This window comes from Nerophis ophidion, linkage group LG20 (genome assembly GCF_033978795.1).
Source record: "Nerophis ophidion isolate RoL-2023_Sa linkage group LG20, RoL_Noph_v1.0, whole genome shotgun sequence".
Classification (NCBI taxonomy): Eukaryota; Metazoa; Chordata; class Actinopteri; order Syngnathiformes; family Syngnathidae; genus Nerophis; species Nerophis ophidion.
This window is the reverse complement of record NC_084630.1, coordinates 10802978-10823274: the sequence shown is the minus strand read 5'-3', so window position 1 is coordinate 10823274 and position 20297 is coordinate 10802978. Positions and strand designations below refer to the sequence as shown.

Below are 20297 nucleotides of genomic sequence, written 5' to 3'. Positions count from 1 at the left end.
TTCCCTGATTGATATTAATTTTAGAATGTTGATGACATGTTTTAAATAGGTTAAAATCCAGTCTGCACTTTGTTAGAATATATAACAAATTGGACCAAGCTATATTTCTAACAAAGACAAATCATTATTTCTTCTAGATTTTCCAGAACAAAATTTTTTAAAGAAATTCAAAAGACTTTGAAATAAGATTTAAATGTGATTCTACAGATTTTCTAGATTTGCCAGAATAATTCTTTTGAATTTTAATCATAATAAGTTTGAAGAAATATTTCACAAATATTATTTGTCGAAAAAACAGACGCTAAAATGAAGAATGAAATTAAAATGTATTTATTATTCTTTACAATTAAAAAAAAATACTTGAACATTGATCTAAATTGTCAGGAAACAAGAGGAAGGAATTTAAAAGGTAAAAAAAGGTATACGTGTTTAAAAATCCTAGAATCATTTTTAAGGTTGTATTTTTTCTCTAAAATTGTCTTTCTGAAAGTTATAGGAAGCAAAGTAAAAAAATAAATGAATGTATTTAAACAAGTGAAGACCAAGTCTTTAAAATATTTTCTTGGGTTTTCAAATTCTATTTGAGTTTTGTCTCTCTTAGAATTAAAAATGTTGAGCGAAGCGAGACCAGCTTGTTAGTAAATAAATAAAATGTAAAAAAATAGAGGCAGCTCACTGGTAAGTGCTGCTATTTGAGCAAATCTTTAGAACAGGCCAGCGGGCGACTCATCTGGTCCTTACGGGCTACCTGGTGCCCGCGGGCACCGCATTGGTGACCCCTGATCTAGCTCTTCTCGGGGCCTTCCCAGGCCAGCCGGGAGACACAGTCTTCCCGTGTCCTGGGTCTTCCCCGTGGCCTCCTATCGGTCGGACGTGCCCTAAACACCTCCCTAGGGAGGCGTTCGGGTGGCATCCTGACCAGATGCCCGAACCACCTCATCTGGCTCCTCTCGATGTGGAGGAGCAGCGGCTTTACTTTGAGCTTCTCATCCTATTTCTAAGGGAGAGCCCCGCCACACGGTGGAGGAAACACACAGTGTCAAAAAGATTTGACATTGGACAGCTAAATTGATCATTGCACCTCCAAAACCCTCAAATCTAGACTCCAAACATCCCAGAACAAGCTAGTCTGGTTACTTTTAGACCTCCACCCCAGATCACACCTCACTCCAACCCCTCAGGGTGGAGGACAGAGTAAAACAACAAGTCTATAAAATCCGCTACACCTCCCTGATACCGAAGTACATGTCAAACTACTTCCTTAACGCAAATGACCGCCATAACCACAACTCCAGGGGGAGCTCCACAAACCACGTTAAACCCAGATTCCGATCTAACAAAGGTCTTAAAGGCCAACTGAAATGAGATTTCCTTATTCAAATGGGGATAGCAGGTCCATTCTGTGTCATACTTGATCATTTCGCGATATTGCCATATTTTTGCTGAAAGGATTTAGTAGAGAACATCGACGATAAAATTCGCCACTTTTGGTCGCTAATAAAAAAAAGCCTTGCCTGTGCCGAACGTAACAGACGATGTGCGCGTGACGTCACGGGTTGTAGAGCTCCTCACATTGTTTACAATCATAGCCACCTGCAGCTAGAGCGATTCGGACCCGGAAAGCGAACATTTCCCCATTAATTTGACTGAGGATGAAATATTCCTGGATGAGGATAGTGAGAGTGAAGGATTAGAAGTAAAAAAAAAAAAAAAAAGACGAGGGCAGTGGGAGCGATTCAGATGTTAGTAGACACATTTACTAGGATAATTCTGGAAAATCCCTTATCTGCTTATTGTGTTACTAGTGTTTTAGTGAGATTAGTCACACCTGAAAGTCGGAAGGGTGTGGTGACCACCAGTGTCTCTGAGGGAAGCCATGGATGAGCCAGGAAAGTCGCAGCTGCCTCTTTGACAGCTGCAGGAAGAACGACACAAGCTCTGGTCATGTTTACGGTAAGAGCCGACTTATTACCATCATTTTCTCACCGAAACCTGCCGGTTGACCGCTCTGTTCCATATTAAAGCTTCACAACAAACAAAGAAACACCGGCTGTGTTTGTGTTGCTACAGCCGGCTGCAATACACCGCTTTCCACCAACAGCATTCTTATTTGTAGTCTCCGTTATTAATTGGACAAATTGCAAAAGACTCAGCAACACAGATGTCCAGATTGCTGTGTAAATATGCGATAAAAATAAGACTACTTTTAGCCGTGAGTGGTGCTGGGAGAACATGTGCGCTACCACCGGTGACGTCACGCGCACGCGTCATCATTCCGCGACGTTTTCATCAGGATACCTCGCGGGAAATTTAAAATTGCAATTTAGTAAACTAAAAAGGCCGTATTGGCATGTGTTGCAATGTTAATATTTCATCATTGATATATAAACTATCAGACTGCGTGGTCGGTAGTAGTGGGTTTCAGTAGGCCTTTAAAATTGGCATCCTAACTCTTATGTTGTTTCCTCAAGCTGCGTTCACTCCGGTCTGGACCAAATATGTAGAAATATGGGGATACAACTACAAATGTGCGCTTCATTCACTAACCTTGTTACAAAAAAGAGCCATCCATTCATCAATTTTCTTCCGCTTATCCGAGGTCGGGTCGCGGAGGCAGCAGCCTAAGCAGGGAAGCCGAGACTTTCCTCTCCCCAGTTGCTTCGTCCAGCTCTTTCCGGGGGACCGCAAGGTGTTCCCAGGCCAGCTGGGAGACAGTCTTCCTCCTACCGGGTGGACGTGCCCGAAAGACCTCCCTAGGGAGGCGTTCGGGTGGCATCCTGACCAGATGCCCAAACCACCTCATCTGGCTCCTCTCCATGTGGAGGAGCAGCGGCTTTACTTTGATCTCCTCCCGGATGACAGAGCTCCTCACCCTATCTCTAAGGGAGTCTCCACCCGGCGGAGGAAACTCATTTTGGCCGCTTGTACCCGTGATCTTGTCCTTTCGGTCATAACCCAAAGCTTATGAACATAGGTGAGGATGGGAACTTAGATCAACCGGTAAATTGAGAGCTTTGCCTTCCGGCTCAGCTAGATCAGTTAGAATAATACATCCATCCATCCATCCATTTTCTACCGCTTATTCCCTTTTGGGGTCATGGAGGGTGCTGGAGTCTATCTCAGCTGTATTTGGGCAGAAGGCAGAGTACACACTGGACAAGTCGCCCCCTCATCGCAGGGCCAACACAGATAGACAGACAACATTCACACTCACATTCACACACTAGGGCCAATTTAGTGTTGCCAATCAACCTATCCCCAGGTGCATGTCTTTGGAGTTGGGAGGAAGCCGGAGTACCCGGAGGGAACCCACGCAGTCCCGGGGAGAACATGCAAATTCCACACAGAAAGATCCCGAGCCCGGAATTGAACCCAGTACTACTCAGGACCTTCATATTGTGAGGCACATGCACTAACCCCTCTTCCACCGTGCTGCCTATAGAGAACATACAAACACATTATTAATCACAGTTATTGAAATCCAATGATTTGGTGCATTTGCAAATAGCTAAAATGATGTACAAAGCAAACTATAACCAAGAATGTACAACAATTGTTCTCAACAAAAGAAAATAAATATAACCTTAGAGGAAAGTCTAATTTCAAACATTTTTATGCGCGTACAACACTTAAAACCCATCCATCTTCTTCAGCTTATTCGAGGTCGGGTCGCGGGGGCAGCAGCCTAAGCAGGGAAGCCCAGACTTCCCTCTCCCCAGCCACTTCGTCCAGCTCCTCCCGGGGGATCCCGAGGCGTTCCCAGGCCAGCCACTTAAAACTAAGAATTGATTAACGTGGACCCCGACTTAAACACGTTGAAAAACTTTTTCGGGTGTTGCCATCTAGTGGGCAAATGTACGGAATATGTACTTTACTGTGTAAACTGTACTGTTTCATATAATGTATTCTCTCTCTTCCTTCGCAATCTACCAATAAAAGTTTCAATCAATCAATCAATCAAACCTTTAGGCCAGGGGTGCCCATTACGTCGATTGCTTGTCAGTTGATCTCAAGCCAGGCTTTTTTTAAAAATAGACCTAAAAATTAGTGATCATCAATCTTCACCAAGACGTCACTTAAATGACATTCACGGTACCGGAGGGTCTTGTGAGATGACGCTGGCTGCTGCAAGATCATTATTATGAAAATATGACCGAGAGGAAGGCGAGAAACACTTTTTATTTCAACAGACTCTCGCGCCGTACCTTCCGTCAAAACTCTAAAGGCCGACTGCACATTTCCTATCTTCACAATAAAAGCCCTGCTTCATGCTGCCTGCGCTAACTAAATACAGAGTCTCGGAAAACTGGCGTGCACAAGCGATCCCTCAGAAAGCTGGCGTGCACATCACTTGTGCACGCCAGCTTTCTGAGACTCTTATTTTGTTAGCCCAGGCAGCATGAAGCAGGGCTTTTATTGTGAAGATAGGAAATGTGCAGTCGGCCTTTAGAGTTTTGACGGAAGGGACGGCGCGAAAGTCTGTTGAAATAAAAAGTGTTTCTCGCGTTCCTCTCTGTCCTTTTTTCATAATAATGAACTGGCAGCAGCCAGCGTCATCTCACAAGACCCTCGGGTGCCGTGAATGTCAATCAAGCAAGCTACGGAATTTGCCGCCAATGTTTTTCTTGTAAAGTGTATGGAAGCTGGATGAATTAGATGCCAAAAACCAACCACTTTCATGTGGTATTGTACAGAAAGGACAACTTTTTTTCTCCTCCATTTGAAAATGTGGGCGTTATCATCATTACTGTCTGATTGCAATCAATGCAAGTCATCAGAATCAGGTAATACACCAACTTATATTCTTGTCTTCGTGAAAGAAAGTCATCTATATGTGTTACACATGCTTGTATTATCATTAAACACATTTAACTTGTTTACAAAAATGTCTCTTTCATAAATAAATATGCTTTAGTATATCAGTATGTGGAATTAAATTATGGAACGGATTAACCAAAGAAATCGAAAAAAGCACCAAATTGATTCAGTTTAAGAGACTGTTCAAACTGCAAGTGTTCACAAAGTACACAGAACAAGAATTATGATGAACATCTTAAACCATTTTTTCCTTTTATTGAGACAAAGATTTATGTTTTTAATATTTGTCTGCTTACTAGTGTGTGAATGTGGTCTGCCTATCTGTGTTGGCCCTGCGATGAGGTGGCGACTTGTCCAGGGTGTACAGCGCCTTCCGCCCGATTGTAGCTGAGATAGGCACCAGCGTCCCCAGCGACTTCAAAAGGGAATAAGCGGTAGAAATGGATGGATGGATGGATGCTTACTATGGTATTTTATTTATTTGTTCACTGTTCTATCACAGAGAACAAGGAAATGGAATACAATTGCTTTGGTATGAAAAGGGGTAGGATTAAATGAGCTCGGCTTCTTCCTATTCCTTTTCCGACGTGCTGCTGGAATTGTGTGACGCGTTACATTGTATCGTACGTATCTTCGAAATAAACTGAAGCTGAACTGAACCGAAAAATGAATACAAGGTTGACTCAGGGCCAAATGCTGCTAAGTTAACACATATATTAATGGTTATTATTTCAGTAGATCAATTCTAAAAGTGAAACTCCCATGCTCTATAGCACATATGGCAAACTCAAAATAATGCTAGCACATAGTTACATAATGTTAGATTTAAATCTTTATAAACAGGCGCCAAAACAACTGACATGGTTTTATACAAAGAAGAATAAGTGCAAAAATATGCAACTACGTTTATTTGGTGGTCATGTTTCCTTTACTGTTTTATTTTGAATATTCCAGAGATCCAATGTCCTCTGCCGTAGACATTTAGTTTTTGTCTATTTTTGTCTGCTGTTTTTATTGACCTTCTGCAAAAATGCGAGTCTCTCACAGGTTTGTATGCCCAAAGAAGTTGAACAAATGACTACTGACTGCGTCTGAAGTAAACAAGCTACAGGAACACCTTAGTTACTGTGCATTAATTGCATTTTGGAAAAAAAAGTATATCTGGCAAAAATGAGCCTTGAGGAAGGCGCCTCTGTTAAGTAAATTTCAAGTTCAGACCCCAGTGTTCTGTTTGCTCGCAAGATTAAAATGTCTGCAAAGATCTGCCCACGTGTTTACAAAGATCCAGTGGAGTACAACAGGAGCACTCTTGTGTTTTTAGGAATTTGTTGCAAAAATGTTTGTCTTCCAATTTCTGAACTGAACCTGGTGTATGGTATATCATTTCTGGGCCGGATTTGGCCGCCAGTTGAATAGCCTTCATGTAGTGGCTAATTAGCTGACCCCTCAACCTGATAATACCATGACTGCTAATTACTCATAATCATGTTGTTGATTTATTTTTCATCAGTGCATGATTGCTTTTAGGGAACAGAAGCGAGCTGGCTTTGTGTCACCTCTGAGGGCAATTACCCTCCTCCTGTTCCTGGTAACTGAAACTAAACAAGAAAACAAATCACCCACCAAATTATTCCCATTTGATTAATGTCCTCATCATTTAAGTGCTTTGCTTTCATACTGTCAGCATTTGGGCTTCTTCCCATAGCTGTCCACCAGCTCTGGTGTGACACTCTCATCGTCTCCCACGTCTTCAGTGACAACCCTGCCAATCAGCTGGAAGATGTCCTCAGCAGCTACACCCATGGGCACGGCCACCTTCACCGCCAACATGTCCAGGGTGAGGACAGTTCCTTTGGGGATCTTCACCTTGGCCACCACAGACTTCCCCAGCTTGAGGGTAGAAAAAAACATGTCATTCATTTTTCTATAAACACAATCTACCTCAGAACACTGGTGGATTTATGATTTGTTCAGATTTTAAATGAATTATTTCTGTATGAAGTTATGGAAATAGAAATATATCCTGTGTCAAACTATGACTACGTGGGCCAGTGACTTTTTGGGCACCACATGATTCAATTCGATTCGATTCTTGGGGGTAAACATTCGATTCAAAACGATTCTCAATTCAAAATTCATACTTTTTAATAAAATTCGGTGCCGGTTTTATGATTAACTACATTCCTCCATTAAAATATATACAGTGGGGCAAAAAAGTATTTAGTCAGCCACCGATTGTGCAAGTTCTCCCACTTAAAATGATGACAGAGGTCTGTAATTTTCATCATAGGTACACTTCAACTGTGAGAGACAGAATGTGAAAAAAAAATACAGGAAATCACAATGTAGTAATTTTAAATAATTTATTTGTAAATTATGGTGGAAAATAAGTATTTGGTCAACCATTCAAAGCTCTCACTGATAGGTGGTTTTGGCTCAAAATCTCACAATACATGGCCCCATTCATTTTTTCCTTAACACGGATCAATCGTCCTGTCCCCTTAGCAGAAAAACAGCCCCAAAGCATGATGTTTCCACCCCCATGCTTCACAGAAGGTTTGGTGTTCTTGGGATGCAACTCGGTATTCTTCTTCCTCCAAACACGACGAGTTGAGTTTATACCAAAAAGTTCTATTTTGGTTTCATCTGACCACATGACATTCTCCCAATCCTCTGCTGTATCATCCATGTATCCATTTTGGTATAAACTCAACTCGTAGTGTTTGGAGGAAGAAGAATACTGAGTTGCATCCCATGAACACCAAACCTACTGTGAAGCATGGGGGTGGAAACATCATGCTTTAGGGCTGTTTTTCTGCTAAGGGGACAGGACAATTGATCCGTGTTAAGGAAAGAAAGAATGGGGCCATGTATCGTGAGATTTTGAGCCAAAAACCTCCTTCCATCAGTGAGAGCTTTGAATGGTTTACCAAATACTTATTTTCCACCATAATTTACAAATGAATTATTTAAAATTCCTACAATGTGAATTCCTGGATTTTTTTTTTCACATTCTGTCCCTCACAGTTGAAGTGTACCTATGATGAAAATTACAGACCTTTGTCATCATTTTAAGTGGGAGAATTTGCACAATCGGTGGTTGACTAAATACTCGTCGTGTTTGCCGGCCGGTCCCCTGACAACTTCAGCGATCCAATCCACCCCTCCCCCTCCTCACAGCTACCCAACTCCAATGACTACCTCACCCCACTGAACACCTCACCCTCAGCTTGACGACCCCCCTTCCCCAACCACCTGAGACCCCCCAGTGTCTCTGTCTGCAGAACAGGTGAATGCACAGCCAAACAAGTTACACACAGACTGTGTGAGCCCCAGGGTGCTCAAAGGCTGCAGAAAGTCCCCACACGGTGGAAAACCTCAGGCCGGTGGCTCTAACCTCTCATATCATGAAGACCATGGAGAAGTTGGTCCTGGAACAACTCCGCCCGACGCTCAAGCCCCACCTGGACCCAGTCCAGTTCGCCTACCAGCCCCGACTGGGAGTGGAGGACGTGGTCATCTACCTGCTGAACCGAGCCCACACCCACCTAGACAAGCCAGCGAGCAGTGTGAGGGTCATGTTTTTTTTACTTCTCCGGTGCTTTCGATACAATATGCCCCGGGCTACTGGGTGTGAAGTTAGAGACGATGCAGGTGGAGGCCCCCTTCGTGTCCTGGGTTGTTGATTACCTGACTGACAGACCACAGTACTGCAGGACTGTGTCTGACAGACTGGTCAGCAACACCAGGGCCCCGCAGGGCACAGTCCTCCCCCCCTTCCTCTTCACCATCTACACCACAGATTTCCACTATCGGTCAGAGTCCTGCCACCTTCAGAAGTTTTCTGATGACTCTGCGATAGTGGGGTGTATTGAGGATGGTGATGACGAGGAATACAGGGCACTGGTGGAGGACTTTGTCACATGGTGTGGAAAGAACCACCTCCAGCTTAATGTGACCAAGACCAAGTAGCTGGTTGTGGACCTGGGAAGGAGGAGGAGTACTCCGGCGACCCCTTTTTCCATCAGGGGCGTGGATGTGGAAATGGTTGAGGATTATAAATACTTCGGAGTACACATCTACAACAAGCTGAATGGATCAAAACACGCTGAGGCCCTCTACAAGAAGGGTCAGAGCCGCCTCTACTTACTCAGGAGGCTGGAATCCTTCAACGTCCGTACAAAGATGGGCCTTTATTCTGATTTTTTGTGTCCATGTAAACATGGCTACTGTAAATATATATGCAACTAAAATTATATATTTGTTTAAATTGACTAAATGTGGTTATAGACTGCATTAGTTTTCAATTATGGGAACTTACTACATATGTCTAGCTTGTGTGTTTCGATGTTGTGTTGTAATGGCTGCAGGGATACATATCAATTGTATGTGTATGTATATATATATATATACATAATGTATATATACATATATATACATATATATATATAAACACACACATATATATATATATATATATATATATATATGTGTGTGTTTATATATATATATATATATAAGTATATATATATATATATATATATATATATATATATATATATACACACACACACATATAAACACACAAATACATATATATACACGCACATATATATATATATAAACACACACACACATATATATATATATATATATATATCAATATATTTAAACACACACACATATATACGTATATACTGTATATATAAACACACACACATATATATACACACACAAATACATATATACACACACGTGTGTGTATATATATATATATATATATATATATATATATATATATATGTGTGTGTATGAATGTAAGTTCATAAACTGCAAAACAAAAAAATACAACAATGCAATATTCAGTGTTGACAGCCAGATTTTTTGTAGACATGTTACATAAATATTGATGTTATAGATTTCTTTTTTTGTGAAGAAATGTTTAGAATTAAGTTCATGAATCCAGATGGATCTCTATTACAATCCCCAAAGAGGACACTTTAAGTTGATGATTACTTCTATGTGTAGAAATCTTTATTCATAATTGAATCACTTGTTTATTTTTCAACAAGTTTTTAGTTATTTTTATATCCTTTTTTCCAAATAGTTCAAGAAAGACCACTACGAATGAGCAATATTTTGCACTGTTATACAATGTAATGAATCAGAAACTGATGACATAGTGCTGTATTTTACTTCTGTATCTCTTTTTTTCCAACCAAAAATGCTTTGCTCTGATTAGGGAGTACTTGAACTAAAAAAAATACGTTTACAGGGGGTACATCACTGAAAAAAGGTTGAGAACCACTGGCCTAGTGGTTAGTGTCCGCCCTGAGATCGGTAGGTTGTGAGTTCAAACCCCAGCCGAGTCATACCTAAGACTACAAAAATGGGACCCATTACCTCCCTGCTTGGCACTCAGCATCAAGGGTTGAAATTGGGAGTAAAATCACCAAAAATGATTCCCGGGCGCGGCCACTGCTGCTGCTCATTGCTCCCCTCACCTCCCAGGGGGTGATCAAGGGTGATGGGTCAAATGCAGAGAATAATTTCGCCACACATAGTGTGTGTGACAATAATTGGTCCTTTTTAACTTATAGCATCTCATAGGATAAAAGGCAATAAAATCCCATATATTTGTTTTTTTTCCCGCTGATATCGCATTTATATCCAAAATACTTATCAAATCGGGGCACTCCTAGTCCAAAACCCATAGGATACTCATGCCCATAATGGGTGTATGTACACTTTTGACTGTAACAATTGTCTCACCTTTTCATGGCATGGCTTCTCACAAGGAAGCATCCTCTTGACGCCACTACCCAGTGCCTTCTCCACCACTCGGACAGAGCGAACCAGCTCGGCCAGCTCAGCGGGCTCCAGCGACGCCGCGTGATCACTTCCCTTCCACGTCTTGTCCAGTGTCACGTGGCGCTCGATGACTTTTGCCCCCAAAGCAACAGCTGCCACTGAAATACTGATTCCAGACTCGTGGCCAGAATATCCAATTGGAATATCTGGGAATTCCTTCATGTATTCCTGTGGATTGAAAGATTATAGGACAATGCATGCTTCTATATTAGGTTATACTGCCTTCTATTTACTGTGATCACTCTGAGGTTGACGTCCTCAGACTCAAGAGGGTAGGCGCTGGTACACTGCAGGATGGCAAAGTTTTGGTTGTGCTCTTTCACCGTCTTGTACACCCGACGCATCGTCTCCATGGACTGCATCCCACTGGAAACCACCATGGGACGTCCTGACAACACATAAAACAAGACTTCAACATAACAGTAATTCATATATTTTAATAAATCAATCAAGGGTTCCACCTTTCTTTGCCGTCTTCTCCAGATACGGAAAGTTGTTGGTGTCTCCTGAGCCCACTTTAAAGAAAGGCACATTTAGCTCATGGAGAAACTCTACTGCCATCTAGAGGTGGAAAACAACTTTTTGAAACGTTACATTTCTTTAAAGTGATGTATAAAGTAGAATTGTGTTGCAGTTTTTGACATACCTCGTCCATTCCTGAGGCGGTGAAGAAGATTCCCACTTCCTTGGCATATTTCTGCAACTCCCTGTACTGCTCATGGCTGAACTCCAGGTGGCGCTTGTGCTCTCCATAAGTGGCCCCCCAGGAGTGTTTGGACGTGTAGGGGCGTTCTAAGGCATGTTTGTTAAATTTGTACTGCAGTTCACTTTTCTGGAATTTGGCACAATCAGCACCGCAGTCCTGTACATGAATTAAAGTAAGGCAGACATTTTATAGAATTGTATACACTTTAATGTATATTATAAATAAGTATATATGGCCCTAGTGCAGTGGTTCTCAAATGGGGGTACGCGTACCCCTCGGGGTACTTGGAGGTATGCCAAAGGGTAGTGAGATTTTTTTTTTTCAATATTGTAAAAATTGCAACAATTCTAAAATCCTTTATAAAAATATTTATTGAATAATACTTCAACAAAATATGAATGGAAGTTCATAAACTTTGAAAAGAAACGCAACAATGCAATATTCGGTGTTGACAGCTCGATTTTTTTGTGGACATGTTCCATAAATATTGATGTTAAAGATTTTTTTTTTTTGTGAAGAACTGTTTAGAATTAAGGGCTTCACGGTGGAAGAGGGGTTAGTGCGTCTGCCTCACAATACGAAGGTCCCGCAGTCCTGGGTTCAAATCCAGGCTCGGGATCTTTCTGTGTGGAGTTTGCATGTTCTCCCCGTGAATGCGTGGGTTCCCTCCGGGTACTCCTCCCACCTCCAAAGACATGCACCTGGGGATAGGTTGATTGGCAACACTAAATTGGCCCTAGTGTGTGAATGTGAGTGTGAATATTGTCTGTCTATCTGTGTTGGCCCTGCGATGAGGTGGCGACTTGTCCAGGGTGTACCCCACCTTCCGCCCGACTGTAGCTGAGATAGGCGCCAGCGCCCCCCGCAACTCCAAAAGGGAATAAGCAGTAGAAAATGGATGGATGAATGTTTAGAATTAAGTTCATGCATCCAGATGGATCTCTATTACATTCCCCAAAGAGGGCACTTTAATTCGATGATTACCGTACTTCTATGTGTAGAAATCTTTATTTACAATTGAATCACTTGTTTATTTTTCAACAAGTTTTTTGTTATTTTTATATCTTTTTTTCCCAAATAGTTCAAGAAAGACCACTACAAATGAGCAATATTTTGCACTGTTGTACAATTTAATAAATCAGAAACTGACGACATAGGGCTGTATTTCATAGCTGCGGCATAGCTCGGTTGGTAGAGTGGCCGTGCCAGCAACTTGAGGGTTGCAGGTACGATTCCCGCTCGTGCCATCCTAGTCACTGCCGTTGTGTCCTTGGGCAAGACAATTTACCCACCTGCTCCCAGTGCCACCCACACTGGTTTAAATGTAACTTAGATATTGGGTGTCACTATGTAAAGCGCTGAGTCACTTGAGAAAAGCGCTATATAAATATAATTCACTTCACTTCACTGTATTTTACTTCTTTCTCTCTTTTTTTTTTAAGCAGAAATGCTTTGCTCTGATTAGGGGGTACTTGAATTAAAAAAATGTTCACTCAAAAAAGGTTGAGAACCACTGGTCTAGTGTGTGAATGTGAGTGTGAATGTTGTTTGTCTATCTGTGTTGGCCCTGCGATGAGGTGGCGACTTGTCCAGGGTGTATACCGCCTTCCGCCCGATTGTAGCTGAGATAGGCGCCAGCGCCCCCCGCGACCCCAAAAGGGAATACGCGTTAGAAAATGGGTGGATGGATGTTTAGAATTAAGTTCATGAATCCAGATGGATCTCTATTACAATCCCCAAAGAGGACACTTTAAGTCCATGATTACTTCTATGTGTAGAAATCTTTATTCATAATTGAATCACTTGTTTATTTTTCAACAAGTTTTTAGTTATTTTTATATCTTTGTTTCCCAAATAGTTCAAGAAAGACCACTACAAATGAGCAATATTTTGCACTGTTGTACAATTTAATAAATCAGAAACTGATGACATAGTGCTGTATTTTACTTCTTTATCTCTTTTTTTTTTTAAGCAGAAATGCTTTGCTCTGATTAGGGGGTACTTTAATAAAAAAAATGTTCACTCAAAAAAGGTTGAGAGCCACTGCCCTAGTGTGTGAATGTGAGTGTGAATGTTGTCTATCTGTGTTGGCCCTGCGATGAGAGGGCGACTTGTCCAGGGTGTACACCGCCTTCCGCCCGAATGTAGCTGTGATAGGCACCAGCGCCCCCCGCGACCCCAAGAGGGAATAAGCGGTAGGAAATGGATGGATGGATGTTTAGAATTAAGTTGATGAATCCAGATGGATCTCTATTACAATCCCCAAAGAGGGCACTTTAAGTTGATGATTACTTCTATGTGTAGAAAACTTTATTTATAATTGAATCACTTGTTTATTTTTCAACAAGTTTTTAGTTATTTTTATATCTTTTTTTCCAAATAGTTCAAGAAAGACCACTACAAATGAGCAATATTTTGCACTGTTGTACAATTTAATAAATCAGAAACTGATGACATATATTTTATTTTACTTCTTTCTCTCTTTTTTTTTAAGCAGATATGCTTTGCTCTGATTAGGGGGTACTTTAATAAAAAAAATGTTCACTCAAAAAAGGTTGAGAGCCACTGCCCTAGTGTGTGAATGTGAGTGTGAATGTTGTCTGTCTATCTGTGTTGGCCCTGCGATGAGAGGGCGACTTGTCCAGGGTGTACACCGCCTTCCGCCCGAATGTAGCTGTGATAGGCACCAGCGCCCCCCGCGACCCCAAAAGGGAATAAGCGGTAGAAAATAGATGGATGGATGGATGTTTAGAATTAAGTTCATGCATCCAGATGGATCTCTATTACAATCCCCAAAGAGGGCACTTTAATTCGATGATTACCGTACTTCTATGTGTAGAAATCTTTATTTACAATTGAATCACTTGTTTATTTTTCAACAAGTTTTTAGTTATTTTTATATCTTTTTTTCCCAAATAGTTCAAGAAAGACCACTACAAATGAGCAATATTTTGCACTGTTGTACAATTTAATAAATCAGAAACTGACGACATAGGGCTGTATTTCATAGCTGCGGCATAGCTCGGTTGGTAGAGTGGCCGTGCCAGCAACTTGAGGGTTGCAGGTACGATTCCCGCTTGTGCCATCCTAGTCACTGCCGTTGTGTCCTTGGGCAAGACAATTTACCCACCTGCTCCCAGTGCCACCCACACTGGTTTAAATGTAACTTAGATATTGGGTTTCACTATGTAAAGCGCTTTGAGTCACTTGAGAAAAGCGCTATATAAATATAATTCACTTCACTTCACTGTATTTTACTTCTTTCTCTCTTTTTTTTTTTAAGCAGAAATGCTTTGCTCTGATTAGGGGGTACTTGAATTAAAAAAATGTTCACTCAAAAAAGGTTGAGAACCACTGGTCTAGTGTGTGAATGTGAGTGTGAATGTTATCTGTCTATCTGTGTTGGCCCTGCGATGAGGTGGCGACTTGTCCAGGGTGTACACCGCCTTCCTCCCGAATGTAGCTGTGATAGGCACCAGCGCCCCCAAGAGGGAATAAGCGGTAGAAAATGGATGGATGGATGTTTAGAATTAAGTTCATGAATCCAGATGGATCTCTATTACAATCCCCAAAGAGGGCACTTTAAGTTGATGATTACTTCTATGTGTAGAAATCTTTAATCATAATTGAATCACTTGTTTATTTTTCAACAAGTTTTTAGTTATTTTTATATCTTTTTTTCCAAATAGTTCAAGAAAGACCACTACAAATGAGCAATATTTTGCACTGTTGTACAATTTAATAAATCAGAAACTGATGACATATATTTTATTTTACTTCTTTCTCTCTTTTTTTTTAAGCAGATATGCTTTGCTCTGATTAGGGGGTACTTTAATAAAAAAAATGTTCACTCAAAAAAGGTTGAGAGCCACTGCCCTAGTGTGTGAATGTGAGTGTGAATGTGTCTGTCTGTCTGTGTTGGCCCTGCGATGAGAGGGCGACTTGTCCAGGGTGTATACCGCCTTCCGCCCGATTGTAGCTGAGATTGGCGCCAGCGCCCCCCGCGACCCCAAAAGGGAATAAGCGGTAGAAATGGATGGATGGATGTTTAGAATTAAGTTCATGAATCCAGATGGATCTCTATTACAATCCCCAAATAGGGCACTTTAAGTTGATGATTACTTCTATGTGTAGAAATCTTTATTCATAATTGAATCACTTGTTTATTTTTCAACAAGTTTTTAGTTATTTTTATATCTTTTTTTCCAAATAGTTCAAGAAAGACCACTACAAATGAGCAATATTTTGCACTGTTGTACAATTTAATAAATCAGAAACTGATGACATAGTGCTGTATTTCATAGCTGCGGTTTAGCTCGGTTGGTAGAGCGGCCGTGCCAGCAACTTGAGGGTTGCGGGTACGATTCCCGCTTGTGCCATCCTAGTCACTGCCGTTGTGTCCTTGGGCAAGACACTTTACCCACCTGCTCCCAGTGCCACCCACACTGGTTTAAATGTAACTTAGATATTGGGTGTCACTATGTAAAGCGCTTTGAGTCACTTGAGAAAAGCGCTATATAATTCACTTCACTTCACTGTATTTTACTTCTTTCTCTCTGTTTTTTTTAAGCAGAAATGCTTTGCTCTGATTAGGGGGTGCTTTAATAAAAAAAATGTTCACTCAAAAAAGGTTGAGAGCCACTGCCCTAGTGTGTGAATGTTGTCTGTCTATCTGTGTTGGCCCTGCGATGAGTTGGCGACTTGTCCAGGGTGTACGCCGCCTTCCGCCCGAATGTAGCTGTGATAGGCACCGGCGCCCCCCGCGCCCCCAAAAGGGAATAAGCGGTAGAAAATGGATGGATGTTTAAAAACGAACAAGACAAACAGAACTACTAGACTTAGTTCCCCACTCATGCTACTTGTGCAAACAAATGATAAGCAATGTATAGATTTTACAGTCTTTATCGTTAATTAAGGCTTTTCAAGCCACGTTTTAAAACAAGACATTCTAAAAAACGGACATCTAAAGTTGATTATTTATAGTTTATTTAATTAAACTTGTAAAAATAATCAAGCATAAACAAGACGTTTTAAGAAACAAAGCTCTTAGTTTTTATATCCGTGTAGCGGTTTTTACCTTCGCCATTTTGATCATTTTCTTGGCAATCTCGATGTCTCCCTGGTGGTTTTGTCCGATTTCGGCGATAATAAAACACGGATGGTTGCCTCCAATCGTCCTCCCGGGACACAGTTCAAACTTTAAAGGCATGTTGGTGTCAGCTAAAAAAAACAAACAAACTCAATAACTAAAGTATTTGCTGAATGATCGGAGAGGAGCGATGAGTTGGTCGCGCTATGAGAAGCCGACCGGGACAGTTATTCGGGTGCACATTCCGGAAGTGTTATTTATGACTTCCGCATTTGTTGCACACGGGGGTTGACGTCATAGATAGTGGTTCTCAACCTTTTTTCAGTGATGTACCCCCGTGAACATTTTTTTCATTCAAGTACCCCCTAATCAGAGCAAATAATTTTTGGTTGAAAAAAGAGATGAATAAGTAAAACACAGCACTATGTCATCAGTTTCTGATTTATTAAATTGTATAACAGTGCAAAATTTATTAAATTAGACTCAGACTTCCTTTTTAGTCATTCAAATTCAAACTTCTCAGCACAGGTAAGAACGAAATTTTGTTACATAAGCTCATGGTAGTGCAGGATTTTAAAAAAAGGCAATAAGGTGCATCCATCCATCCATCTTCTTCCGCTAATCCGAGGTCAGGTCGCGGGGGCAACAGCCTAAGCATTGAAGCCCAGACTTCTCTTTCCCCAGCCACTTCGTCTAGCTCTTTCCGGGGGATCCCCATGCGTTCCCAGGCCAGCCGGGAGACGTATACAGTCTTCCCAACGTGTCCTGGGTCTTCCCCGTGGACTCCTACCGGTTGGACGTGCCCTAAACACCTCCCTCGAGAGGCGTTCGGGTGGCATCCTGACCAGATACCCGAACCAACTCATCTGGCTCTTCTCGATATGGAGGAGCAGCGGCTTTACTTTGAGCTCCTCCCAGATGGCAGAGCTTCTCACCCTATCTCCCAGCAGAGGAAACTCATTTCGGCCACTTGTACCCGTGATCTTATCCTTTCGATCATAACCCAAAGCTCATGACCGTAGGTGAGGATGGGAACGTAGATCGACCGACAAATTGAGAGCTTTGCCTTCCGGCTCAGCTCCTTTTTCACCACAACGGATTGATACAGCGTTCGCATTACTGAAGACGCCGCACCTGTCGATCCACTCTTCCCTCAATCGTGAACAAGACTCCGAGGTACTTGAACTCCTCCACTTGGGGCAGGGTCTCCTCCCCAACCCGTTGATGGCACTCTGCCCTTTCCCGGGCGAGAACCATGGACTCGGACTTGGAGGTGCGGACTTTCATCCCAGTCACTTCACACTCATTTTTATTTTATTATATTTGTGTTTGCTCTAATTTTCTTTCCTTTCCATATTTTGTGAAAAACAGAATATGCTCAACCTGATGGGTGTTTGAAATTATTGAGTTCAAACCCTGGCCGAGTCATACCAAAGACTATAAAAAATGGGACACATTACTTCCCTGCTTGGGACTCAGCATCAAGGGTTGGAATTGGGGGTTAAAACACCAAAAAAATTATTCCCGGGCGCGGCCACCGCTGCTGCTCACTGCTCCCCTCACCTCCCAAGGGGTGATCAAGGGTGATGGGTCAAATGCAGAGAATAATTTCGCCACACCAAGTGTGTGTGTGACAATCATTGTTTCTTTTTTTTAACTCTTTAAGATATGTTGAAAGTGCCCTGCGATGAGGTGGCGACTTGTCCAGGGTGTACTCCGCCTTCTGCCTGATTGTAGCTGAGATAGGCACCAGCGCCCCCCGCCACCCCAAAGGGAATAAGCGGTAGGAAATGGATGGATATGCTGAAAGTGCTTTGTCTATTTTTTGTGTACATTGCGAATATTTGTTTGTATATGCATTGTTCAATAAAAGAATAAAATAAAAAATTAAAAAAAGCCACGACTGTATACATTTTGCATGCATTTTTGTTTCATAAAAACAGCAAATACAGTTATTTTTGTATTATTTTTTCGAATGCAGCTGAGATAGGCTCCAGCAACCCCTGCGATCCCAAAAGGGACAAGCGGTAAAAAATGGATGGATGGAAAAGTATCCTGATGGATGTCCTTGAAATAAATCATTATTTATTATGTGAAGGCTTAAATTAGTCCACATTAATTTATTCATACATTTCACAGCATTTCTATCTGGGTTTGTTTTTTAAATTATATACAAACCCCGTTTCCATATGAGTTGGGAAATTGTGTTAGATGTAAATATAAAGGGAATACAATGATTTGCAAATAATTTTTAACCCATATTCAGTTAAATATTCTACAAAAACAACATATTTGAGGTTCAAACTGATAAACATTTTTTTGTGTGCAAATAATCATTAACTTTAGAATTTGATGTCAGCAACACGTGACAAAGAAGTTGGGAAAGGTGGCAATAAATACTGATAAAGTTGAGAAATTCTCATTTAACACTTATTTGGAACATCCCACAGGTGCGCAGGCTAATTGGGAACAGGTGGGTGCCATGATTGGGTATAAAAACAGCTTCCATGAAATGCTAAGTAACTTACAAACAAGGATGGGGCGAGGGTCACCACCACTTTGTAAGCAAATTGTCGAACAGTTTTAGAACAACATTTCTCAATGAGTTATTGCAAGGAATTTAGGGATTTTACCATCTACGGTACGTAAAATCATCAAAAGGTTCAGAGAATCTGGAGAAATCACTGGACGTAAGCGATGATATTACGGACCTTTGATCCCTCAGGCGGTACTGCATCAAAAACCGACATCAGTGTGTAAAAGATATCACCACATGGGCTCAAGAACACTTCATAAAACTACAGTTGGTTGCTACATCTATGAGTGCAAGTTAAAACTTTGCTATGCAAATCAAAACCCATTTATCAAAACCACCAAGGAAGGCCGCTGGCTTTGCTGGACCCGAGCTCATCTAAGTTGGACTGATGCAAAGTGGAAAGGTGTTCTGTGGTCTGACGAGTCCACATTTCAAATTATATTTGGAAACTGTGGACGTGGTGTCCTCCGGAACAAAGAGGAAAATAACCATCCGGATTGTTATAGGCGCGAAGTTGAAAAGCCAATATCTGTGATGGTATGGAGGTGTATTAGTGCCCAAGGCATGGGTAACTTACACATCTGTGAAGGCACCATCAATGCTGAATGGTCCATACTCCACTGCTTCCACAGTGGAGTGTTTTAAGTCTCATCTTAAGACCCACTTTTATTCTTTGGCTTATAACACTACGTGAGTTGTGTGGTCCTCTGTTCTCTGTTGTCCTCTGTGTTTTTTTATACACTTTGATTTCTATTTTACTGTTTTAATTGATTTTACCCTTTCAAAATAGTTTTTAATCATATTTGTTTTTATATTGTTTTTATTGGTTTTATATTCATTTATTTTTTTGTTTTTATTCAGTCATTGGTGGAGCATAATATATATATATATATATATATATATATATATACTTTTTTTAAAATTTAATTTAATTTATTTATTTACTTATTTATTTTTTTACAATTGTTTTTAACATGGCTGTGCAGCACTTTGGAAACGTTATTGTTGTTTAAATGTGCTATATAAATAAAGTGGATTGGATTGGATTGGATACAGGTTTTGGAGCAACATATGTTGTCATCCAAGCAACGTTATTATGGACGCCCCTGCTTATTTCAGCAAGACAATGCCAAGCCACATGTTACATCAGCGTGGTTTCGTAGTAAAAGAGTGCGGGTACTTTCCTGGCCTGCCTGCAGTCCAGACTTGTCTCCCTTCGAAAATGTGTGACGCATTATGAAGCGTAAAATACGACAGCGGAGACCCCGGACTGTTGA

General features: G+C 41.1%; 1 protein-coding gene across 1 annotated transcript; it reads right to left on the bottom strand.

Moving 5' to 3' along the window:
- Positions 1-6295: 6295 nt before the first annotated feature.
- Positions 6296-16733, bottom strand: nansa (N-acetylneuraminic acid synthase a). The gene is made up of 6 exons (XM_061880439.1): positions 16473-16733; positions 11336-11551; positions 11151-11250; positions 10923-11077; positions 10591-10857; positions 6296-6708 (listed from the first exon to the last, which is right to left on the bottom strand). The coding sequence occupies exons 1-6, from the start codon at positions 16602-16604 to the stop codon at positions 6499-6501; spliced, it is 1080 nt and encodes a 359-aa protein (XP_061736423.1). The 5' UTR covers positions 16605-16733; the 3' UTR covers positions 6296-6498.
- Positions 16734-20297: the final 3564 nt, after the last annotated feature.